General features: G+C 44.5%; 1 protein-coding gene across 5 annotated transcripts in view; it reads left to right on the top strand.

Annotated features, from left to right (window-relative positions):
• The first annotated feature begins 2,688 nt into the window (after positions 1-2,688).
• Positions 2,689-18,927, top strand: part of IDE (insulin degrading enzyme) — a 44,364-nt gene continuing 28,125 nt past the window's right edge. For 2 of the 5 annotated variants that reach the window (XM_075257820.1, XM_075257819.1), the window contains exons 1-5: positions 3,027-3,117; positions 12,264-12,448; positions 13,543-13,750; positions 14,118-14,287; positions 17,907-18,029. In XM_075257820.1, the coding sequence (XP_075113921.1) occupies positions 3,050-3,117; positions 12,264-12,448; positions 13,543-13,750; positions 14,118-14,287; positions 17,907-18,029 (754 nt within the window). In that variant the 5' untranslated portion in view covers positions 3,027-3,049. Of the gene's footprint in view, positions 2,755-3,026; positions 3,184-8,964; positions 9,071-12,263; positions 12,449-13,542; positions 13,751-14,117; positions 14,288-17,906; positions 18,030-18,927 lie in introns of those variants that run through there. The other 3 variants (XM_075257823.1, XM_075257822.1, XM_075257821.1) reach the window with 3 other exon arrangements.

The following is an 18,927-nucleotide window of genomic DNA, read 5'->3' as shown; positions in this document are numbered from 1 at the left end:
TATGCTGTAGGTTGTGAGCCAGCAGTATACTGTATCAATTATTCCCGCAGGTTTGGATGTTGCTACCAACTTTTGCAATGCAAATTTTCAAAGCCAGGCCCAGGAATCATGGCCGAAGCTGCAGCAAAAACAGGAAGTTTTTGCCGAGGACAGTTCTGCTGTGTGGTGTCTGCTACAGATTTGCAGCAGCAAACTTTTGCTATGTGGTCTTAGCCTTGAAGAGGGGAACGGAACATGATAGACAACTCAAGCAGGGCTCATATCTCCGGGGATTGTTGGCAGGACATGCTGAAGTAGGTTTACACTCATCCTTGGGTTTCTGTTCTTCTGGTCTACTTGGGGACCCGAAAAACAAAAACTGAATTCACTAAAAAAGTGGTTACCCATGGACCCCATAATGGGGTCCGCCAGGTTTCTGCCAGCATGCAGGACTTTTCTCTCCGCATTTTTCAAGCGGATTCGGAGACAGAATCCCCGAACGGAGTGCGAATGCTGGTGTGAATCCAGCCCGAAATCATTCAGGTTTATGGCCAGGTTTTGCATACATTAGAGAATGCGCTGAGCATGCATGTTTATATGGAAATCAAGAGGAATAGCTATGCACAGAATAAGTGATAGGCCTTCATATAGCTTCAGAGGTAACTGTTTACATAACTTGTGAGCAACTTGTCACTGTACAATTCTTTGGATATATTTGTCACTGGACAGTCACTAGTCACAAGTTTCTTGTACACACACCTCAATGTTATTACATCTGCATCATCCTTTTCTGCCATGTTCCACCTTGTACTGTTATGTAGCAGCTCTATAGAGATGCCCGAGCCCACCACCGTACCTCTGTATGATATCATAGTGTTATCCTGCCAAACTCAGTATGTAATAAATGGCGTAACTCATCAGATACTGCATGTACGGATGTAGTTCCTTGAAAAGCAATGACTATCTCCATAGAGAATCTAACAGAGCCTGCAGGGCATACGCATACAAACATGACAGATACAGCAGAACACTGCAAGCAAAGAGATGTGTAAATACTGAATATCTGAAGAATAATCCCATAATATGTGCTATACAGAGACAAGGAAGGTTCTTGGTGCACATTTGGTTCATTTGTATTACACTAGGTCCAAACTAGTAACGCACTATCCATTGTTACGGTCGCGTTATTTATCAGCTTCCCCTTTTCTGGGCGTAGTTTCGCAGGTGCACCTTTTTTTTCAAGTAGTTTTACTGCGGTGTCTATTTATGATGTCGGTGCACCTTCTTGTTAACCCCTACCGCCGCGGGCATTTTTCGTTTTTGACTCTTCCCCTTCCAAACCCTATAACTTTTTTATTTCTCCGCTCTCAGAGCCATATGAGGTCTTAATCTTTGCGGGACAAATTGTCCTTCATGATGCCGCCATTAATTATTCTGTATAATGAACTGGGAAGCTGGAAAAAAATTCAGAATGGGGTGGATTTGAAGGAAAAGAGCATTTGTGCAGTTTTCTTATGGGATTCGTTTTTACGGCATTCACTGTGCAGCCAAAGTGACATGTCACCTGTATTCTATATTTCAGTACTATTCCGAGGATACCAAATTTATATGTTTTTATTTACATTTTAACCCCTTAACAAAAATCCAAAACTGTGGCAATTTATTTTTTTTCTAAAAGTCGACATTTTCTGACACCTATAACTTTTTTTTATACTTTTGTGTACAGGGATGTATAGGGCATCTTATTTTTGTGCCGTCAGATGTACTGTTTAGTTCAACCATTTTGGGGAATTGCTATTGCTTTGATCACATTTTTATTCAAATTTTTATCAGAGGCAAAACAGTGAAATAACGGCAGTTATTTTTCCTGTACGGCATTTACCATACAGGAAAAATATTTTTATAGATTTGTAGAGCGGGCGTTTCCGGACACAGGGATACCTAATGTGTAGGTGTTTCACAGTATTTAACTACTTTTAGATGTGTTCTAGGGAAAGGGGGTGATTTGAATGTTCAATACTTTTTGTTTGATTTTAATTTTTTTTTTTGCATTTATTAGACCCCATGGGGGTGCTGAACCCCAAGGGGTCTGATCACTAATGCAATGCATAACAATGCTAATGCTTTGCAAAAAATCATCATTTCTTTTTGCAGACTATATAGAGTAGCCTGAAAAAGAAAATCACTGCAGACAGGCCTAGGAGTCTTCACAAGGCTCCCGGGTGTCATACCAACGTGACGTAAGCCCGGGAGCTTGCTCCAGGCACCAGCGATCATCGGGAAAATGGCGCCTTGGTCAGATTTGAAGGAGTTGTGGATACATAGGAGACTCCCCAGCCCTGGTGGGTAATTACCTGTGTGTGTACAGGGGTATAGCACATTACAGTGATTTATTTCCACTACCATAGAGGCGCAGTGGGTCCTCATCGGAGGGGTCTATACTACGCCTATGTAGGTCGATCATAGGGTGACTACAAATGCCAACATGACTGATGTTGAAGAACCGGTCATCAATTGTATTATTAATACTCATATGTATTTTGTTATGGGTGCCAACTTGACTAAGTGCCAGCTTTTCCTTCCTAAGTTCTCCTTATTATAGTCCTATAAGTATAGAGTAGAAGATGCAGGGCAGTGATGGATGACATAGAGGAGGGCGGCTGACAGCTATGGTGCCGGTGACTAATCTCTAGGACGAGTCCTCCCCTCCCTTAGCTTCTTATAAGACACAGAGTAACCATCCTCCAGCTGTCCTGCCGGTTCCGCTATCTCTTGGTAAGTTATGGTACATGAGGCCTTGCCTAGGCCTAAACCCTCGGTGTTTCTTAGCGCGCTCCCCTAGAACCTCCTTAGCAGGGCGGATTGACTGTTAGGACAGACCGGGGATTAGTTAGGAAGACCAACAAGTCGGGAAGTTAGAGGTGGGCACTGGGCAGGCGGACGGCCCTGCCTGGTGTTTGGAGGCGGGCATGGTGGCGTAGATACTGGCTCTATAGGTTAGCAGCGGGGGACGGAGGAGGGCCTTGTTCTCCCTAGGCCGCCCCCCTCTTCTCTTGTTGCGGTGCCGGGCATGTTGCAGGGCTCCCGCCGCCTACTCCTCGTCAGCTGTCTCTGGGGGTCCCGATCACTCACAGCAGGGTAAGAGGGTGGGAAAGAGCGGCCTCCAGCGCACTCTGCAGCCGCCCCTGCTCTGCCCCTGTCCCGGTATGTTTCGTCTCTGTCGCCCCGGACTCTGTAAAGTCGTGAGTCAGCAACCAGTCACATTATACAGAAGTCAGTCTATGGACAGCGGCTTCCTGCTGATCCCCCTGCAATATTAGTATTACACCCCCTATATAGTGTAATGTATAGAAGTCAGACTGTATGGACGGTCCAACTGTATGGCTGCCATAATGTGCAGACAGGGAGACCCCTGCACCTGGAGACCCCTATATATTGTAATGTATAGAAGTCAGACTGTATGGACAGAGGCTTCCTGCTGATCCCCCTGCAATATACATATTATATTAGTATTACACTCCATAGAGACCCCCTATATAGTGTAATGTATAGAAGTCAGACTGTATGGACAGAGGCTTCCTGCTGGTCTCCCTGCAATATACATAGTCCAACTGTATGGCTGCCTTAATGTGCAGACAGGGAAACCCCTGCACCTGGTGAATATGTAGTATTACATTCTATAGAGACCCCTATATATTGTAATGTATAGAAGTCAGACTGTATGTGTGACAGCTTCGTGTTCCCCCTACCATATAGTGAATACAGGTAGACGTCCCACCTCACACACACCGGTGAATGAACTAATATATATATATTATATATAGTGCAGACATGTGGATGGCAGCTTCCTGGTATAGTGCAGACAGGGAGACCCCCACACTTGGTGACTATATAATGTTATACTACTTAAAGACCCCCAATTTCCTTTTCATGTAATGCAGCACAGAGTGGCGTCTTTACAATATAGGGTCATGTTTTGTACTTGAGATATACCGGTATTTATATATATATTTTTTTGTGGATTTTTCACCTTAAGCCCGGGGCCTCATGGGCCGGAAATGCTGCGATTTGCCCGCGACGGATATCCCATGGGAAAAATTGCGTTTATTTTATTTTTTTTAACTTTTTTTTTTTTATAGTACTTGCAAAGTGGATGGGATTCACGCAAACCCCATCTCCACTTTGTGGAAAAAATCGCAGCACGACACGCTGCGATTTCCAAAAACGTCACGGTTTTGAAAATCGCAGCATGTCAATTATATCTATGGAATAGTCGGTGGCTTCCCTGTAGATAGAATTGTAACAGAAAGTCCGCAGAGGAAAACTCTGTGAACTTTCTGTTCAAAGCGCTGTGGGAAGAACCGTGATACTTTCACGCCACAGTTGTTCCCGCAGCACTTTAGCGCTGTTTCCGGCCTGTGGGGCCTCAGCCTAAGACACCATAAAAAAAAATAACTAAAACCAGCAACTATTGAAAGCATGGGGGGTCCCTCAATCCCTTTGCTTTGTGATGAGGTGGGGGCCATTCAGATGGGGTCTGGTCTGTTCATGGATGTAAATTTGTGGGAATTTTGAGTAGAGTAAAATTGAGTAAGTTTGTGCAGTCTCCTCTACTGCCCGTGGCTGACTGCCCCAACCCTGGCACAGTACTTTCCACGAGACCCCCAAACTGTTTTTAGCGTTTAGAGTGTCTAACCTGGGCAAGCCCTGTAAGGCTAAGGCTTCACGTTTCTGAAATGCATCATTTTTGGGGGTTGCAGAAATGCAGTGAAAAAAAAGCGCAAAGAAAAAGAGTTCATTGCTGTCATCCATACGTTACGGAAAAGCTGAATTTTCAAAAACGCGTGCACTGCATCTTCGCTGAGTGTTGTCTCTGAAACATGGATCAGGTTTTATGGTATTGACCAGATCTATAGGCTACATGATGAGGTCAAAAGAATTGTCTAGTTGGTATGTGCTGGGGTTTTCGTTGTGTGGCATGTTTTGTTTTTTTTTTATTTTGGGCATCTATGGGTGATACATGACTGTGTCAACTGATAATTGTGTGCACTAGGGGTCTCCATCAGAAAAATCTTATAGCCAAACCTTGGATGGACCCCTCTAATGCAGTGCATTAGGGCTCATTCACAAGTGAGCAAAGGGGAGGTTTTTGACAGCGGCTTTCGCGTCAAAAACCTCCCCTACAATGGTGGTCTATGCAGACCGCCAGGCTTCTTTTCTCCGCTAGCGGAGGGCTGCTACTAGCGGAAAAAAGAAGCGACATGTTCTTTCAACCCCCGGCAGCACCATCCTATGTTCTCATCCTCATTCATTTGAGCCGACAGCGGAGGGGAAAGCCGCAACCGCGATGGTCGCAGCAGGCGGGTTTTGACCAGAGAGAGACGCGGCTCGCTGCGTCTCTCTCGGTGTCAAAACCCGCATGGGCAGTTCACGTGTGAACTAGCCCTAACACATCACCAGGCAGGCCATGCCACAATGTCTTTTCTTTGGTGCAATCTGTCATACAGAGGTATAGGAAGGTCCCATATACCCCCCAGTATTGTACTGCTACTGCGTGCGATATGGAGCTTCTATGGCACTGTAATATGCCTATCCCAAAGCAGAGAATCCGCCTTGCAGAGGACATTCTTCACATCCAAGTCCTTTATACCTTTTGTGTGATATCTAAACAATTTAATGTGATCAGTTTTTAATTTATGTATTTGAAACTGTTATAAAGATATTGCAATTGTTGACCATATTTGTTTTAGGACAGTAATGCTGCCATTTGCACGGACCCTGTATGGCGGCTCTTGGAGTCTCTACAGAACTGTAGTCACTGGGGGAAAACTTAGTAAGCCCGACCTATTCCTACATGTACACTGGAGTCTACATTGGGTACTGCCACCGAAACTTGTCAGAGAGAAAAGTCCTCCACGGAGAACCCCATTGATAGTCTATGGTGTCTGTGTGTAACCATTGTCTTAGTGGTCCAGCTCTCTACCATTCAGGCTTCCGGGGAATCCAAACAATGGAGTCCTGTGTGCAGATGTGAATTTAACCTGAATTCCCCCACTAGTGCAAGAGGTAACACAATTCGGAGGCTTCGTCCTCTTAATCAAATCTATGCCAGTCAGACAATGGTGTAGATTTTGGCTATGGCTTACAACAATTTTCTGGCATGACATAAGGTAAATCTGACGGGCTGAGATTTCCAAACCTTGCCCTAGTTCCTTAAAAGCATTTAGAGTGGGTTTACACCTGCCGCCCGATCTCCGCTTTGTGGGTTTTCGTCTTCTGCCGACAAGAGACGGAAACCGGGCAGACAGTGTCCGCCTGTGAGCATTTTGTGGTCTCCGGTGAAACCGTTTTTTTTTGTTTTTTTTTAACCGGATACAAAGTCCTGCATGTCCGACTTTATGTCCGGTTACAAAAAAACAAAAAATGGTTTCACTGCGGAGACCACAAAACGCTCACGGGTGGACACTTTGCAGGCCCATTTAAATGAATGGGTTTGAAAAGCGACTGTCGGTTTCCGTCTTCTCTCCAGTTTCTCGGACAGAAGACGGAAACCTGAAAGCGGAGACTGGGTGCAGGTGTGAACCCGCCCTTAGCGGGCTAAATAAAGAACAAGGTGGTGTGTCTTCAGTGCAAATTACAGCCACGGCTGCCAAAGATGCTCAATTTGTAGGCCAGTTTTCTTCCATAACCAACATAACAAATCCCTCCCCACTGTATGTACTTATGCAGTAGAGCACACAATAGGGTATGCCACAGCTTTTGAGAGAATGTTGTTGGCGTATATATAATATGACATGGTGTGAGCTGCAGTTTTTGCGGCTGTTTGTCTGGGACATCGTGAAGAGCCATAAAATATGAAGCAGGTCCTATACCTGTTGATATTACTGGCTTGGTCAATTTAATTTCAATGTATGGGTCAGTGACAATCATAGATGACACATGAATATTAATCCGTGTACACTTCACATGGTCGGGTGTATGAGGCCGCAGTTGTAGGTTAGCTTTATTGTACTAATGGGATGAAATGAATGTGGTGGACATTGTATATGGGAGAGTTCAGTTCAGTTGGTTCAGACAGGGGGATCAGGACTGGACTTGCATTGAGGCAGTACTTCCCGTCAGTCGCCCCCTATAGACCATATGTGTTGGCTCATATGGTGTACAAATAATCGTATAGTCCTATACAGCAAGGTGCCTAAGTAACCAAATTCTGGCCAAACAACCCATTCATACAGAACAACTGTATACTGCACCCCTATAACCGTCTGCTGCAAAAATAATGTAAGGCACATAGGTTAAGGGGTTGTCAACATGGAGGAAACTTTCGCAGCTTCATGAATTTGAAGCTGAATTTTCTGTATATACAAACTTTGTAACAAAATCTGCACCTGTCAGGCGGTATTTTCCAGGTGGAATCTGTCTGAAGATGGAGTGTGACGTTTATTTTTCCTTTAGTCGGAAAAATCAGCTAGGCGTCCATTTACACAGGCAGGTTTTCCGCTAGTGATGAGCACCAATTGCAGCATATCGAGTCAGTCGGTGCTTGGTTATCTCCATCTACTTGCACTCATCGGTGTGAGACTGAACAGATGTTTGTGTGACTGTTTGGGTACATACTGTTTCATTATTTTTGGCAAGACATCCTTGTTTTTGCAATGTGAAGCATCACCGACAAAGGTGCCATCAGGTGACAAGCAAGTGTTAGTGTGTATGACAAGTGATCATGAGTGACTGTGCTCGGGGCAATCTCTTGTAAGAACATCTAGCTTATGTGAAAGGTCTTTAAAGGGGTACTCCCATCTGGGACTTTATGGTTATATCCATAGGGTATATGCCAGTAGAGGCGGGCCCCGCTTTTGGGACATATATGTATCTTGAGTATGCTGGTCCCTTGAAGGCCTAGTTTTGGAAGCCCTTACAAGTGAGTGGAGAGACCCATACATGTGTGACCATCTAGGGGAGAATTGTGGGTCTCAAGGATGGGACCTCCATCTGTTGTAGCTCAGGATATAGCCATTAATACCAGATGAGGATACACCTTTACTTGAATGCTATCATATACTGCTCATATACTTCCAACCTACTGTACAGATTTGGGGAAAGACCCACAATTCGGTGTCCATCAAGCAGATCCTGTAGAGGACACTGAGCTGCGTGGCTGCCCTCCGTGAGATGAGGTGACACGTTCTGGTAGCCCATGTGACTTCATTTACTTTACTCCGTAGGCCGGGTACGTTCTGCCCTCTTACCTTTTATTGTAGATCTTTTCCTGCCAGCAGGCGTTCAGTTGTGTTGTATCAATCAAGGGGCCATTGGCATGTCAGACATAATGTAGAAAGCTCTTCGGGAGGAATATTCCCTTTCTAAAGCAATGAACAAGATCCCACATCTATGTCTAGAATGGGGGTGACTCCACCACTAAAACTGAAAGGGTAGGGTAAACAGCTTCCAGATATAGAGCAGTGGAAGTGGCGGCCATGTATGATGTGTAACTCGCTTCTAATAGACACTGCAGTTGGGAGACCCCCATTCTGGACATGGGTCCCACCTCTGGGTCTGTACCTATATGTTACTTGTGGTACATACTGTCGTTATGTCATCCATGTCTACGATGGAAATAACCCTTAAAGCCTCACACACGAGGATGACGGTACATGCTCATACATATCAATGGGCTCATACATAGTCGTAGTTATTGCAGCTGTGTGTCTGGATGGTAATAAAGGGCCACAAAATGGCGCAGCTCCTGTATCTGTTTGTATTTGCGGCTTTGTAAACTTTGACAGGTCACCCGTATTAAAGTTCTACAAACCCCTCTTAGATGAAGAACGTGCACATAAATTATTTTGTGTGGTTTTCTTCACGTTAATCCTTTCTGTAACCTCCTCCAGACTTGTTGGCACGCTGACGTTGCGACTCGCTTGGTTGGTTGACATTAGGTACTTGGCAGGGCATGCTATATCTTCTCTACACACTTATGTAACCGCCGTGGATCCTGCAGCGCTTCTTCACTTTTCCTGTCACATTCCGACAACATTGGGCAAGTTGGTCTTGTGCCGGCTCAGTCTGGCATGATGGCGAGGTACGCCAGGTAACGGAGACTTGGTGTATTATCTGAATGCTTTTATAAACATTTTTAATGTGAATTTTCTTGGATTCTGCTATTTGGGATTGGTGCCTGGGTTGCCGGTGTCTTCCTAGTGTCAGTCTATTGTCGGTGGGAGCCTGTCACTCAACTACCCCATAACACTCTTGCTTCATCCACATCACACTTTGGTGGGCATACATGTGTTCTCAGTTGAGGGGGGAATGATTCCTGTGAGATTTTAACATACCCAGATTTCCGCAGACCTCTGTTTGGGGAAGCGTTTGAACACCCCCATACACAGTAGATTAGTGGTCTCAAACGTGTGGCCCCCTGAGGCTGTAGTCCGTGGCCTATGGAAAGGACCCCCAATGCCCAACATCATGGTCACCTACGTTGTAAGGAGCCCCTGCCTCTGTGTCGGACTACATGGCTACAGCATTGGACAGTAGTCGCACGGTGAGGCGGGGACTCCTAATATTATAGATGACTAAGATCCTGGGAGTCCTGCTTCATGTACAGCGTTTGGTCTGGGAGATATGGCTGACATACACATGTATTTCATAGAACGAGCATGGCCGGCTGAACTGTTCTCAGATCAACATAAGGCTCTGGGTGATGATCCAAGTTTGGTTTGTTGAGCCGTGGGAGGACGGCTAGTCGTGGCTGTGGTGTGACCACAGGTTGTAACTCATGTCATCGCTCAGGAATCAGACGTGAGTGCAAATAAAGGGAGTGTAAGACTTATAAATGACCTGTGGTTTTGCTAATGTCACACTCCCTTTAAACCAGAATCTTCCTCATCTGAGAGCTGTGTATACGATTGAGAGTAGAAATTGTAAAGCCATTGCATTTAAAGGGAGTTGTCACCAGTACCCGGCCCTGCAGATAGATAGGTTAGGGTCACCTGAAGCAAAATTTCAGCGTGGAGCCTTACACCAGCGTTACTATAGGTATAAGTAACATGTTACGATTTCCAAAAACACGAGTGTTTTTGAAATTGCAACATTTCCGCTGCAGATTTTTTTTTCAGCAATGTGTGGATGGGATTAGCTGCCATTTTTACAGATGGAGTAGAAGAGTGTTTGTTTTTTTGCAACGTGTGACCCCAGCCTTCTAGGCTTTGTTAAAAAAATGGCTGCTCCTATGAAGCGGCGTGAGCCTTCGGGCCTGTTCACATCACATTTTTGCATAGTGTTGCATGGCGATGTTTTCTGTTTGGTTACATTTGGTATAAAAGAAACAAGAAAGCAGGATGTGAAATGATAGCGGCTCCTCCTTTCTGTCCTGTTGAAGAACAGGTTTCAGACAGACTATTTATTGTAGGAGACATCGAAGACGTCAGTGTGCAGCCGGATAGCCGATCCATCAGTGATGTGGTGTGAGCCTAGCCCTAGGTATGTAACCCTAATACATCAGTTTGGGTGCAGGTCTGTGTCTTTGATAAGGCAATTCTCTGTGGTGTTACCTGTGTTTTTTTTTTACGTGGACCCACTGGGTCGCTGTCACACATGGCATTTTTATTAAAAAAAAATATATATATATATATATTTTCTAATTTTTTTTCTGCCCTGTGTCAGTGTTTGTTCACGGCCTACAACGCATCTTTGGTTTTCAAAAGACCATGAAGAATACCAGAAAAGCTAAAAGCTGCTGGTATTACTCTGTGTGTCCTTAGGCCAAGTTCACATCTGCTCTGAAGTCTCTGTTGCAGACTGAAACCGTCAGAAATGGGTGGAGAGAAGACACGGACATTATAGTCAATGGGGTCCAGTGGTGTGCGTGGGTAACCACTCTTCTACATGGTTTGGGTTCCCTCGGCGCAAATGTCTCCCTAACTTCAGGCTGAGCCCATATGTTGCAAAAAAGCAGAATTTTTTTTATTTGTTGCTGTTTTTTGAGCCAACGCCAGGAGTGGTTTTAGTTTAAGGGAGAAATCTAAGTTCTCTCTATATCTATTTATCCTGTACATTTCGGCAGTGATCTAGAGGAGACCGTCTGGGGGAATTAACTATTTATGCAGCTTCCTAATACACTAGTGTCGGTTTACGGCGCGGTGTATACTGTCAGGCCTGAACCACAATAACCCTCTGTAACAAATATTTTTGCAGCGAGTTAATGCTCTCCTAACCTAGAGCCAAAGCTGTCGCCTGCCAGTGAGGGGGCGCAGCGTGTTTACTTTGGGTTCCTGATGTTATCATGTGACACTTTGGTGCGGTCTGTGTAGTCAGAGCTGAGCTAGGTTTCTGGCTGTCATTCAACATTCTGTGTAGGATTTCCCTCCGCTCGGCAATAACACAAATGTCCTTAAAAGACTTCTGTGTGTTGACACTGATGTTGTGCTTCTGATATTTACTATGCACTTGTGTACGGGCTACTGAAGACTCCTCAGATTTACATGGTAATGGCTTCTTACATTAGCCTTACTCATGTTATGGAAATAGATTTTTAAGTCCAGCGACCTGTGCACTTTACAGAACTCTGAGCCACCAACTAATGGTCTGACAACTCATCCTACTCTGTATCCTCGTTGCGAGATTGGAAAAACCTTCTGCGGTCTTCTAGTATCTGCGCCACTTAGTCAACTGGACATGTCTGGTATTGTAGCACATTTGTGGAAACGGAGCAAAGCATAAAGCAAAGTGAAGTCGATTTTATTAAAAGGGGTTGCCCAGGAATCTTTATTTTATTTTTTTTCCATGGCGTATCCATAGAATAGGCCGCATATATGTGATTATTGGTGGGTGTACATGTGGCCCCCACACAGATCAGCTGTATGGAGAAGTTTCCTAGACCTGTACTGTATACAGCACTGAGCCCCAAGCTGTTAACTCTGTACCGTCGATAGTGGCAAGGTGTTGGATTTTGACACCTTTTAAAAACCGCTATGGTTCCCAGAATCAGATGATACAAGTAAATGAAAGCATATTTGGGGTAGGGTCACACTCAGCGTCTTGTGGGGAAAAAACCTCTGCAGTACTGAACGCAGTAAAACTTAAACCTAAAAAGTAAAGGGAGGTTTTTTACACACTTGTTCCAACACGATACTATGAAAAATACAGCTTGTCCTGCAAAAAAAAGGAAAAAAAATCCGTCTTATGGCCACACGGACAGAGCAGCCTCACCGCCTCCTTAGAAGTGTATTCAGCATCTTATCTTCTCGCCTTTATCTAACATTCTGCATTTATTTTCATTACAGATTTCAGTCTAAAACCTACAGCAAAATGAATTCTCTCACGATCAGCCGAGTTGTCGATGATGTCATCAAGTCCCCAGAAGACAAGCGGTTGTATCGGGGTGTCGAACTGGCCAATGGGATAAAAGCAATGCTTATAAGTGACCCCACCACCGACAAATCCTCCGCAGCTCTGGATGTTTGTATTGGTATGAATTTTCTGAACTAGCCTTTTTGCCTTGCAAATTTTGCTTGTCGTCCATTAGTCAGAGCTGGGACTGCTGTCCTGTCCCTAGCAATGTATTTGTTGCATGGCTGTGCTCTGATATATTACAGTCCTAATGACTATGACCATGACCCATGAGGAATCGGTATGGAGCCTGAGGAAGGTGTACCTAGATTCCTGGGTACTGCATTGTGGCCACAGTAACAGTCACTCGTGGTTGATCTTGTGATCTTAAAGGGGCTATTCCACCACAAGCATTTATCACTTCTCCACACGATACACATAGGAGTGATCAATGTAGGGTTTTGGAGACTCCATAAATCAATAGATTGTTAGTTCTGAGGCTCTTGTTCTTTGTCATTGCACCTCAGAAAGGAGAGGTGGTCACACATGTGCTCTGCTACCCTAGTCTATGTCTGTGGGGTTGACTGTGAGGGCCAAGTACACCCTTCGGCTATCTCCGGCAGTCCCATAGACCATGAATAGAGTGGCAGTGCACCTGTGACTCCATGGAAATCCTCCTGGCGCGCAGTGGGGAGGGACAAATGATCGGCGGGGGTCCCAGCGATCTTACGTTTTTCACCTTTTTGTAATTGCATGTGGGAATCCAGCCCTCTGTGAATCCTACCTGAAAAGTGCAGAAGAAACCATCCAATTTCAGGGTTGTGTTCTCTCCCCCGACTTGTCTTCCTTCCTTAGTCCTAATGTGGTTATTCAATTCATATCACATATCCACTATATAGGACCTAAGTGATTATTGGGGGTCTGACTGCTGAGACCCCTGGTGTTCCTAAAAGTGGAGGTTCCAGAGTGAATCCCATTGTGAGTGGAGTTATGGCGCACTGTACTTGGCACATATACATACTATCAGTCTCCTAGATGTGAATGGAGTGGTGGTCACATATGCTGTATTTTTGTCTTAGAGGACTTGGGGGACCCCCATGACCATCGGGGGTCTCAGTGGTTGTCCCCACCAGTGATCAAACACTTATAAACAATTCTGTGGATGGGGAACAATTATTCGTGGGAACGTCTCTTTAGTCTCTGCTTAACGCTCTGCATTCTCTTTCCTCACAGGGTCTCTGTCCGATCCAGAAAACATTCCAGGGCTCGCTCATTTTTGTGAGCACATGCTTTTCTTGGGCACAAAAAAATACCCTAAAGAGAACGAGTACAGTCAGTTTCTAAGTGAGCATGCGGGGAGCTCCAACGCCTTCACCAGTGGAGAACATACCAACTATTACTTTGATGTATCCCACGAACACCTCGAAGGAGCGTTGGACAGGTAATGCAAACGGAATATGGTCATGTCTTGTATGTGTCAAAATGTCACTGGCAGAAAGTATATAAAGAACACATCTAATATGAAGTGTGAAACTATGGATCAACTATGAGGGAGCCTGCCCCTCGTACACAAGGTCCTGGGTTCAAGACCTGGGCCAGACATGTCTTTAACAGGGTTATAGAAGCCAGACTGTCTTGAATACATTTTCTTCATGTGCCACTTGGATCCAGATAATGCTGATGGCTGTGCGTGTCTAGGTCTTCTATTTAGGTTTTTATTATTCTTCTCCTCTTTACAGGGGTGCCAGGCCGTACATGTCATCCAGCCAGGACAAGTAATCCTAAAATTCCATATTCCTTTCTTTCAGGTTTGCCCAGTTCTTCTTGGGCCCTCTTTTTGATGAGAGCTGTAGAGAACGGGAAGTGAATGCAGTACAGTCTGAGCATGAGAAAAACCTGATGAATGATACCTGGAGACTAAGCCAACTGGAGAAGGCCACAGGAGACCCTAAACACCCCTACCATAAATTTGGGACAGGTGTGTACCGTATGAACTTACAAGGAAATCTTAAATACAATGTATCACAACTTTCTGTCTAAAAATGTGTTTGTATGACACTATAAGGTGTTTCCCTATTCAGTATGCTATACTGGACACCCACAGTCCTGAATTAACACCATGGCCAAAACACAAAATCCTGCACATTGCTGTGGCAAAACCCACCAGAAATTGGCCTTGCAGATTTGTATTGCAATGGTTGAAAGTGGCAGCAATAATTCACATGCTACGGGTTTTAAAGGGGATATGAGGTTAATGTTTTATGGCCCATACTCAGGATCTATGGGGGGCTGACAGGCGGCCCCTGAACCGATCAGTAGACATTGAGGTCAGTGGGAGTTCTTGCAGTTAAGGCTGGTCTTACATGACTGTAGTTTAAGACCACAAATGGTCCGCAATTGCGGGTTTTAAATTGCGGACCCACTGTTTTTTTTTATGCGGCCTCTTACACCACCGTAGATTTTGTCCAGACAGTATACCGCATGTCTGTAATGGCCGTGTTTTTACGGCAACGACTGTCCCATACAAGTCTATGGGCGCGTGTAGTTATGCGGATAGACACTGAACATACATCAGTGTATATCTGCAATTGCGGATGTCAACGTGTGTTTTGTGGTGTGTTTTGTTTTATGTGGATCCGCATAATACTGATACACACACAGAACGTTGCGGGTGCACTTTGCAGTTGGGCACGGACGTCTGTGGAATGAATTTTTAGAGTGAAATTTGTGTTGTGGATCCGCAAATTGCGGACCACAAAAACCACTACGGTCATGTAAGACCAGCCTAAGGCACCCAAATGCTATAAAGCAGGCGGCACTTTTTGCTTCCAGCCCTTTACTATGTGTAGGAGGGTGTCGGTAGTGGCTTTGTACAGCTGATCTGTTCTGTGTCCTGCTGTCCAATTCGGTATTTATAGCCTAATCTGAGAATGGGCCATGAAAACCTTCACTTCAGACAACCCCTTTAAAACCCCCAGTGCAGTGCGTCTTGCAGAGTGTGTTTTAGTCAACGCATGTAGATGCATGTAGATGATTAAGATCCAATTCTGTATACAACTCTTGCACTGCTCATATAACCTGTATATTAGTATCCAGGGGTCGTCTACTGTCCGCTGCTTTCCATGCCTGGACTGTGTTACACTGCTGGGAGATCAGGTCACTGCTGACGTCACATTTGTCCTTAGTATTGTTGTGATTCCTCGATAGTGCGCCTCATAAGTACTTCTGTGTGGTGCTGGTCTGGAATTATACAGTTGCTTCCTTTGCGTCCTAAAAGACCTCATTATATATCAAAGTCCTCATTTATACTAGAATCTTTGATCTGCAGTGACAGCTGGCCTCAGGGGCCTTGCGTTTTGGCACGCCCTTTATAGACAACAATTGCCTAATATATTGCGATTATTGAAATGCTGGCTGCACACATTGCAATACAGGGTGGCAATTCAATTAAAGAGATATTTGTATGTGGTAACAATGTGTCGGGATTTTCTGGCCTTATATGATTGCCCTATCGTTGGCATTGACTGTAGCATCTAAGGGGTTAAATGGCAAGTATGCGCTATTTAATGGGCAGTACAGTGGGTCAGGGGTTAGTCCTGGGCTCGAACCCAGCCAAAGGATGATATCTACAAGGCGTTTTTATGTTTTCCCTGTGTTTTTGTGGACTTCCTCCCACACTCCAAAGGCATACTGATAGGGAATGTAGATTGTGAGCCCTGTATTATGGGACAATGACTGAATGTGTGTAAAACGCTGCGGAACATGATGTAAGCAAAATAAATTAATAATTATTTTTTATTTATTATGCTTACTTACATAGCGCCATCATATTCCGCAGCGCTTTACAGATATGGTCAGTCACTGTCCCATATAGGGATCACCATCTACATTCCCTATCAGTATGTCTTTAGTGTGTGGGAGGAAACCCACGCAAACAGGGGGAGAACATACAAACTCCTTGCAGATGTTGCCCTTGGCAGGATTTGAACCTAGGACTCCAGCGCTGCAAGGCTGCAGTGCTAACCACTGAGCCACCGTGCTCCGTGGGCATGACACCATGGACAAATTTCCCGGGCACCCCCTAAAGAACCAGGGCTAGGAGAATAAAAAAAATTATTCTCCTCTTCCTTAAACTGGTTGAAGCGAGAGCTGTGAATATGTGCAGCTCCCATTTTAACCAGTGACATCTCTTGTTTTACTGGGGCCACAGGTTTTGATGCAGTTTCGCTGCACCTATACAATCTTTTTCATTCCATTGCATTTAAGAGGATAAGTGATGCCTTGGCTAATAATCCTTAATTATACATAGTTTTGTGTACTACGCCTTTAACAGACTTGTTTCCATGGTAAGAGACTTCAATCTCTGTAGTCTGATCCTGCAGTCATGCTCTTCCATCTTCCTCCTACTGTCATGTCTGCTAACTCACATTTTGTAATGTAATATTGACTTGTTTTTTGGCTATTTAAGCCCTCCCTTATTATTTATGTAACTGGTTGGCGCCGTCACATGAAGGATGGCTGAGCTGTTGTGTACCGCTGCGGTGTATCCGGTGCTTATATGGTAATACATATGGGTATTCCAGGGTGTAGCCCAGCAGTCATAACATTTGCTCACACATCCCTTGGTATTACTACTAAGCTCTTTGCATATTATCTTGTTGCTGAATATATGTTTGTGTATGTAGGATGTGGCCAAATATCATAAAGGAGGAACCCCTTAGAATGGTAGGACATCCCCACGTGATGTGTCAGAGATCTGCCCGATCCAGCGACTACTGTGCTTGGCTTTCTCCGGCAGTCGTACAGAAATGAAAACTGTGACCGCACATCCATTCATATTGCCAATCTTGTGGCTCCCTCACCTACGTGTAGCGATCACGCCTGAACTTTAGCACCCATGTAAATATTTAGTGGGGTGTTGGTTCTCAAGATTCGCCCGTTTTCCAGTGTGAAGAAGATCTCGTTGCACAGGCCAGGCTGGTGTGTTCTGCTTTCCCTTGGATGACATTGTACTATTAAGCCACATTTATTTCTGGCAGCCTGCCCCTTATACTTTAAGGTTCACTTGGCAGCCTGTACTCAATGTAATGAACATCAGCTATTGTGCACGGGTGGGACATAGCAATGTGTTACTCATCGGGTGTTGCTCGCTGGCTTCTGTTCAGCCCAATAATTTATTTCCAGTCTTTCTAGATAAGGGGCAGCAGCTTGACAATAACATGTCACTGAAGTGCAGCCATTACTATGTTCTTCTATTAGTCAGAGGTGACTTGGCTCTATGGACTTGCTCTCATATTCCCTGCACCAGCTGATGAAGCTAAAGCATGGAAGTCATTGTGCCATGTAGGCCAAGTATAGCTACCTGGGTTGGGACAAGATGGCTCCTCTACCCTCCAATATACTGATCCAATACCGATGTGAATAAGGCCACATGCACATGGCGTGTGTGTTTACAAAGTCTTTAAATAATAATATATAATTAATAAAATTTACTTTTGCACAAACAAAATTTATTCCAGAAAATAATTTGGCTGTTTTTTTTTGTGCTTATTTTGGTAGTTATGGAACTTTTTTTTATTTATTTATTTATTTTTCAGGAAATAAGGTTACTCTTGAAACCAAACCTATGCAAGAAGGGATTGATGTGCGACAAGAATTACTGAAATTCCACTCCACGTTTTATTCTTCTAACCTCATGTGCATCTGTATACTTGGAAGAGGTAATAAAATGATACTAGATCTCTTTACTTATTCAGGGTAATTTAGGCACCATATTGATCAATTAATGTTAAAGGGGTTTCCACGGCATTAATATTGAGGACATATTCGGGAACCCCACAAAAAAGCTGGTTGATGAGGTCGCAACATTAAAGAGGATTATTCACAAACTCCAGTTCTTAGCATTTACTTATAAGCTGTACTGATTCCAGTACAGTTGGAATTTTCTCTCTAGCCCCCACCATTCCTGAGTAATAAGCACAGTTAGTTTTGGTGCTTGATGTACTATTTAGGCTTTATAATGTCAGAAGGGCGGAGTCAGGCAGGGGGTGTGACTTGGAGCTCCAAACAGAGGCAGCCAGTGTCAGAGCTCAGAATCGCACCCCTTGTCTGCTCCTGCCTGACACCGACCCCTGACAGTACAGAGTCTAAATAGCATATCAGGCCCCAAAACTAACAGCATTGACTGCTCAGGAATGGTTGGGGCTAGAGAAAAAAAAAACAATTCCAACTGTGCCAGAATCAGTGGGGCTTTGCCTAATAAATTATTTAAAGAACTGGGCTTGGTGGAGGTGAGGAAAGGTCGTCTGTATAGTTACATGTACGACATAAGAAGATTTTATCACCGTTGTTAAAATCAGAAAAGGCAGAGCCAAGTTTGAGCCCCCTTTTGCTAAAATACTACTTTGAACACTTGGCTCTGACCTGGACCATGTAGATCAGCTGTCAGACACTTCACTACACTACAAGGAGTAGGGATAGGATTGCACGACGGTGTCAGGACTGCTGACCGCACCAGATTAGTGCCAGCAGTGATACAGGCCCCCATACATCTGCTCAGATGCTCCTACATGACCATTTTGTGTACAATTGCCCCCCACAAGTGGTGATAAGAGAAGA

This window comes from Leptodactylus fuscus, chromosome 10 (genome assembly GCF_031893055.1).
Source record: "Leptodactylus fuscus isolate aLepFus1 chromosome 10, aLepFus1.hap2, whole genome shotgun sequence".
In the NCBI taxonomy this organism is placed as follows: domain Eukaryota; kingdom Metazoa; phylum Chordata; class Amphibia; order Anura; family Leptodactylidae; genus Leptodactylus; species Leptodactylus fuscus.
The sequence above is the reverse complement of the archived record's forward strand: the minus strand, read 5'-3'. Positions and strand labels throughout refer to the sequence as shown.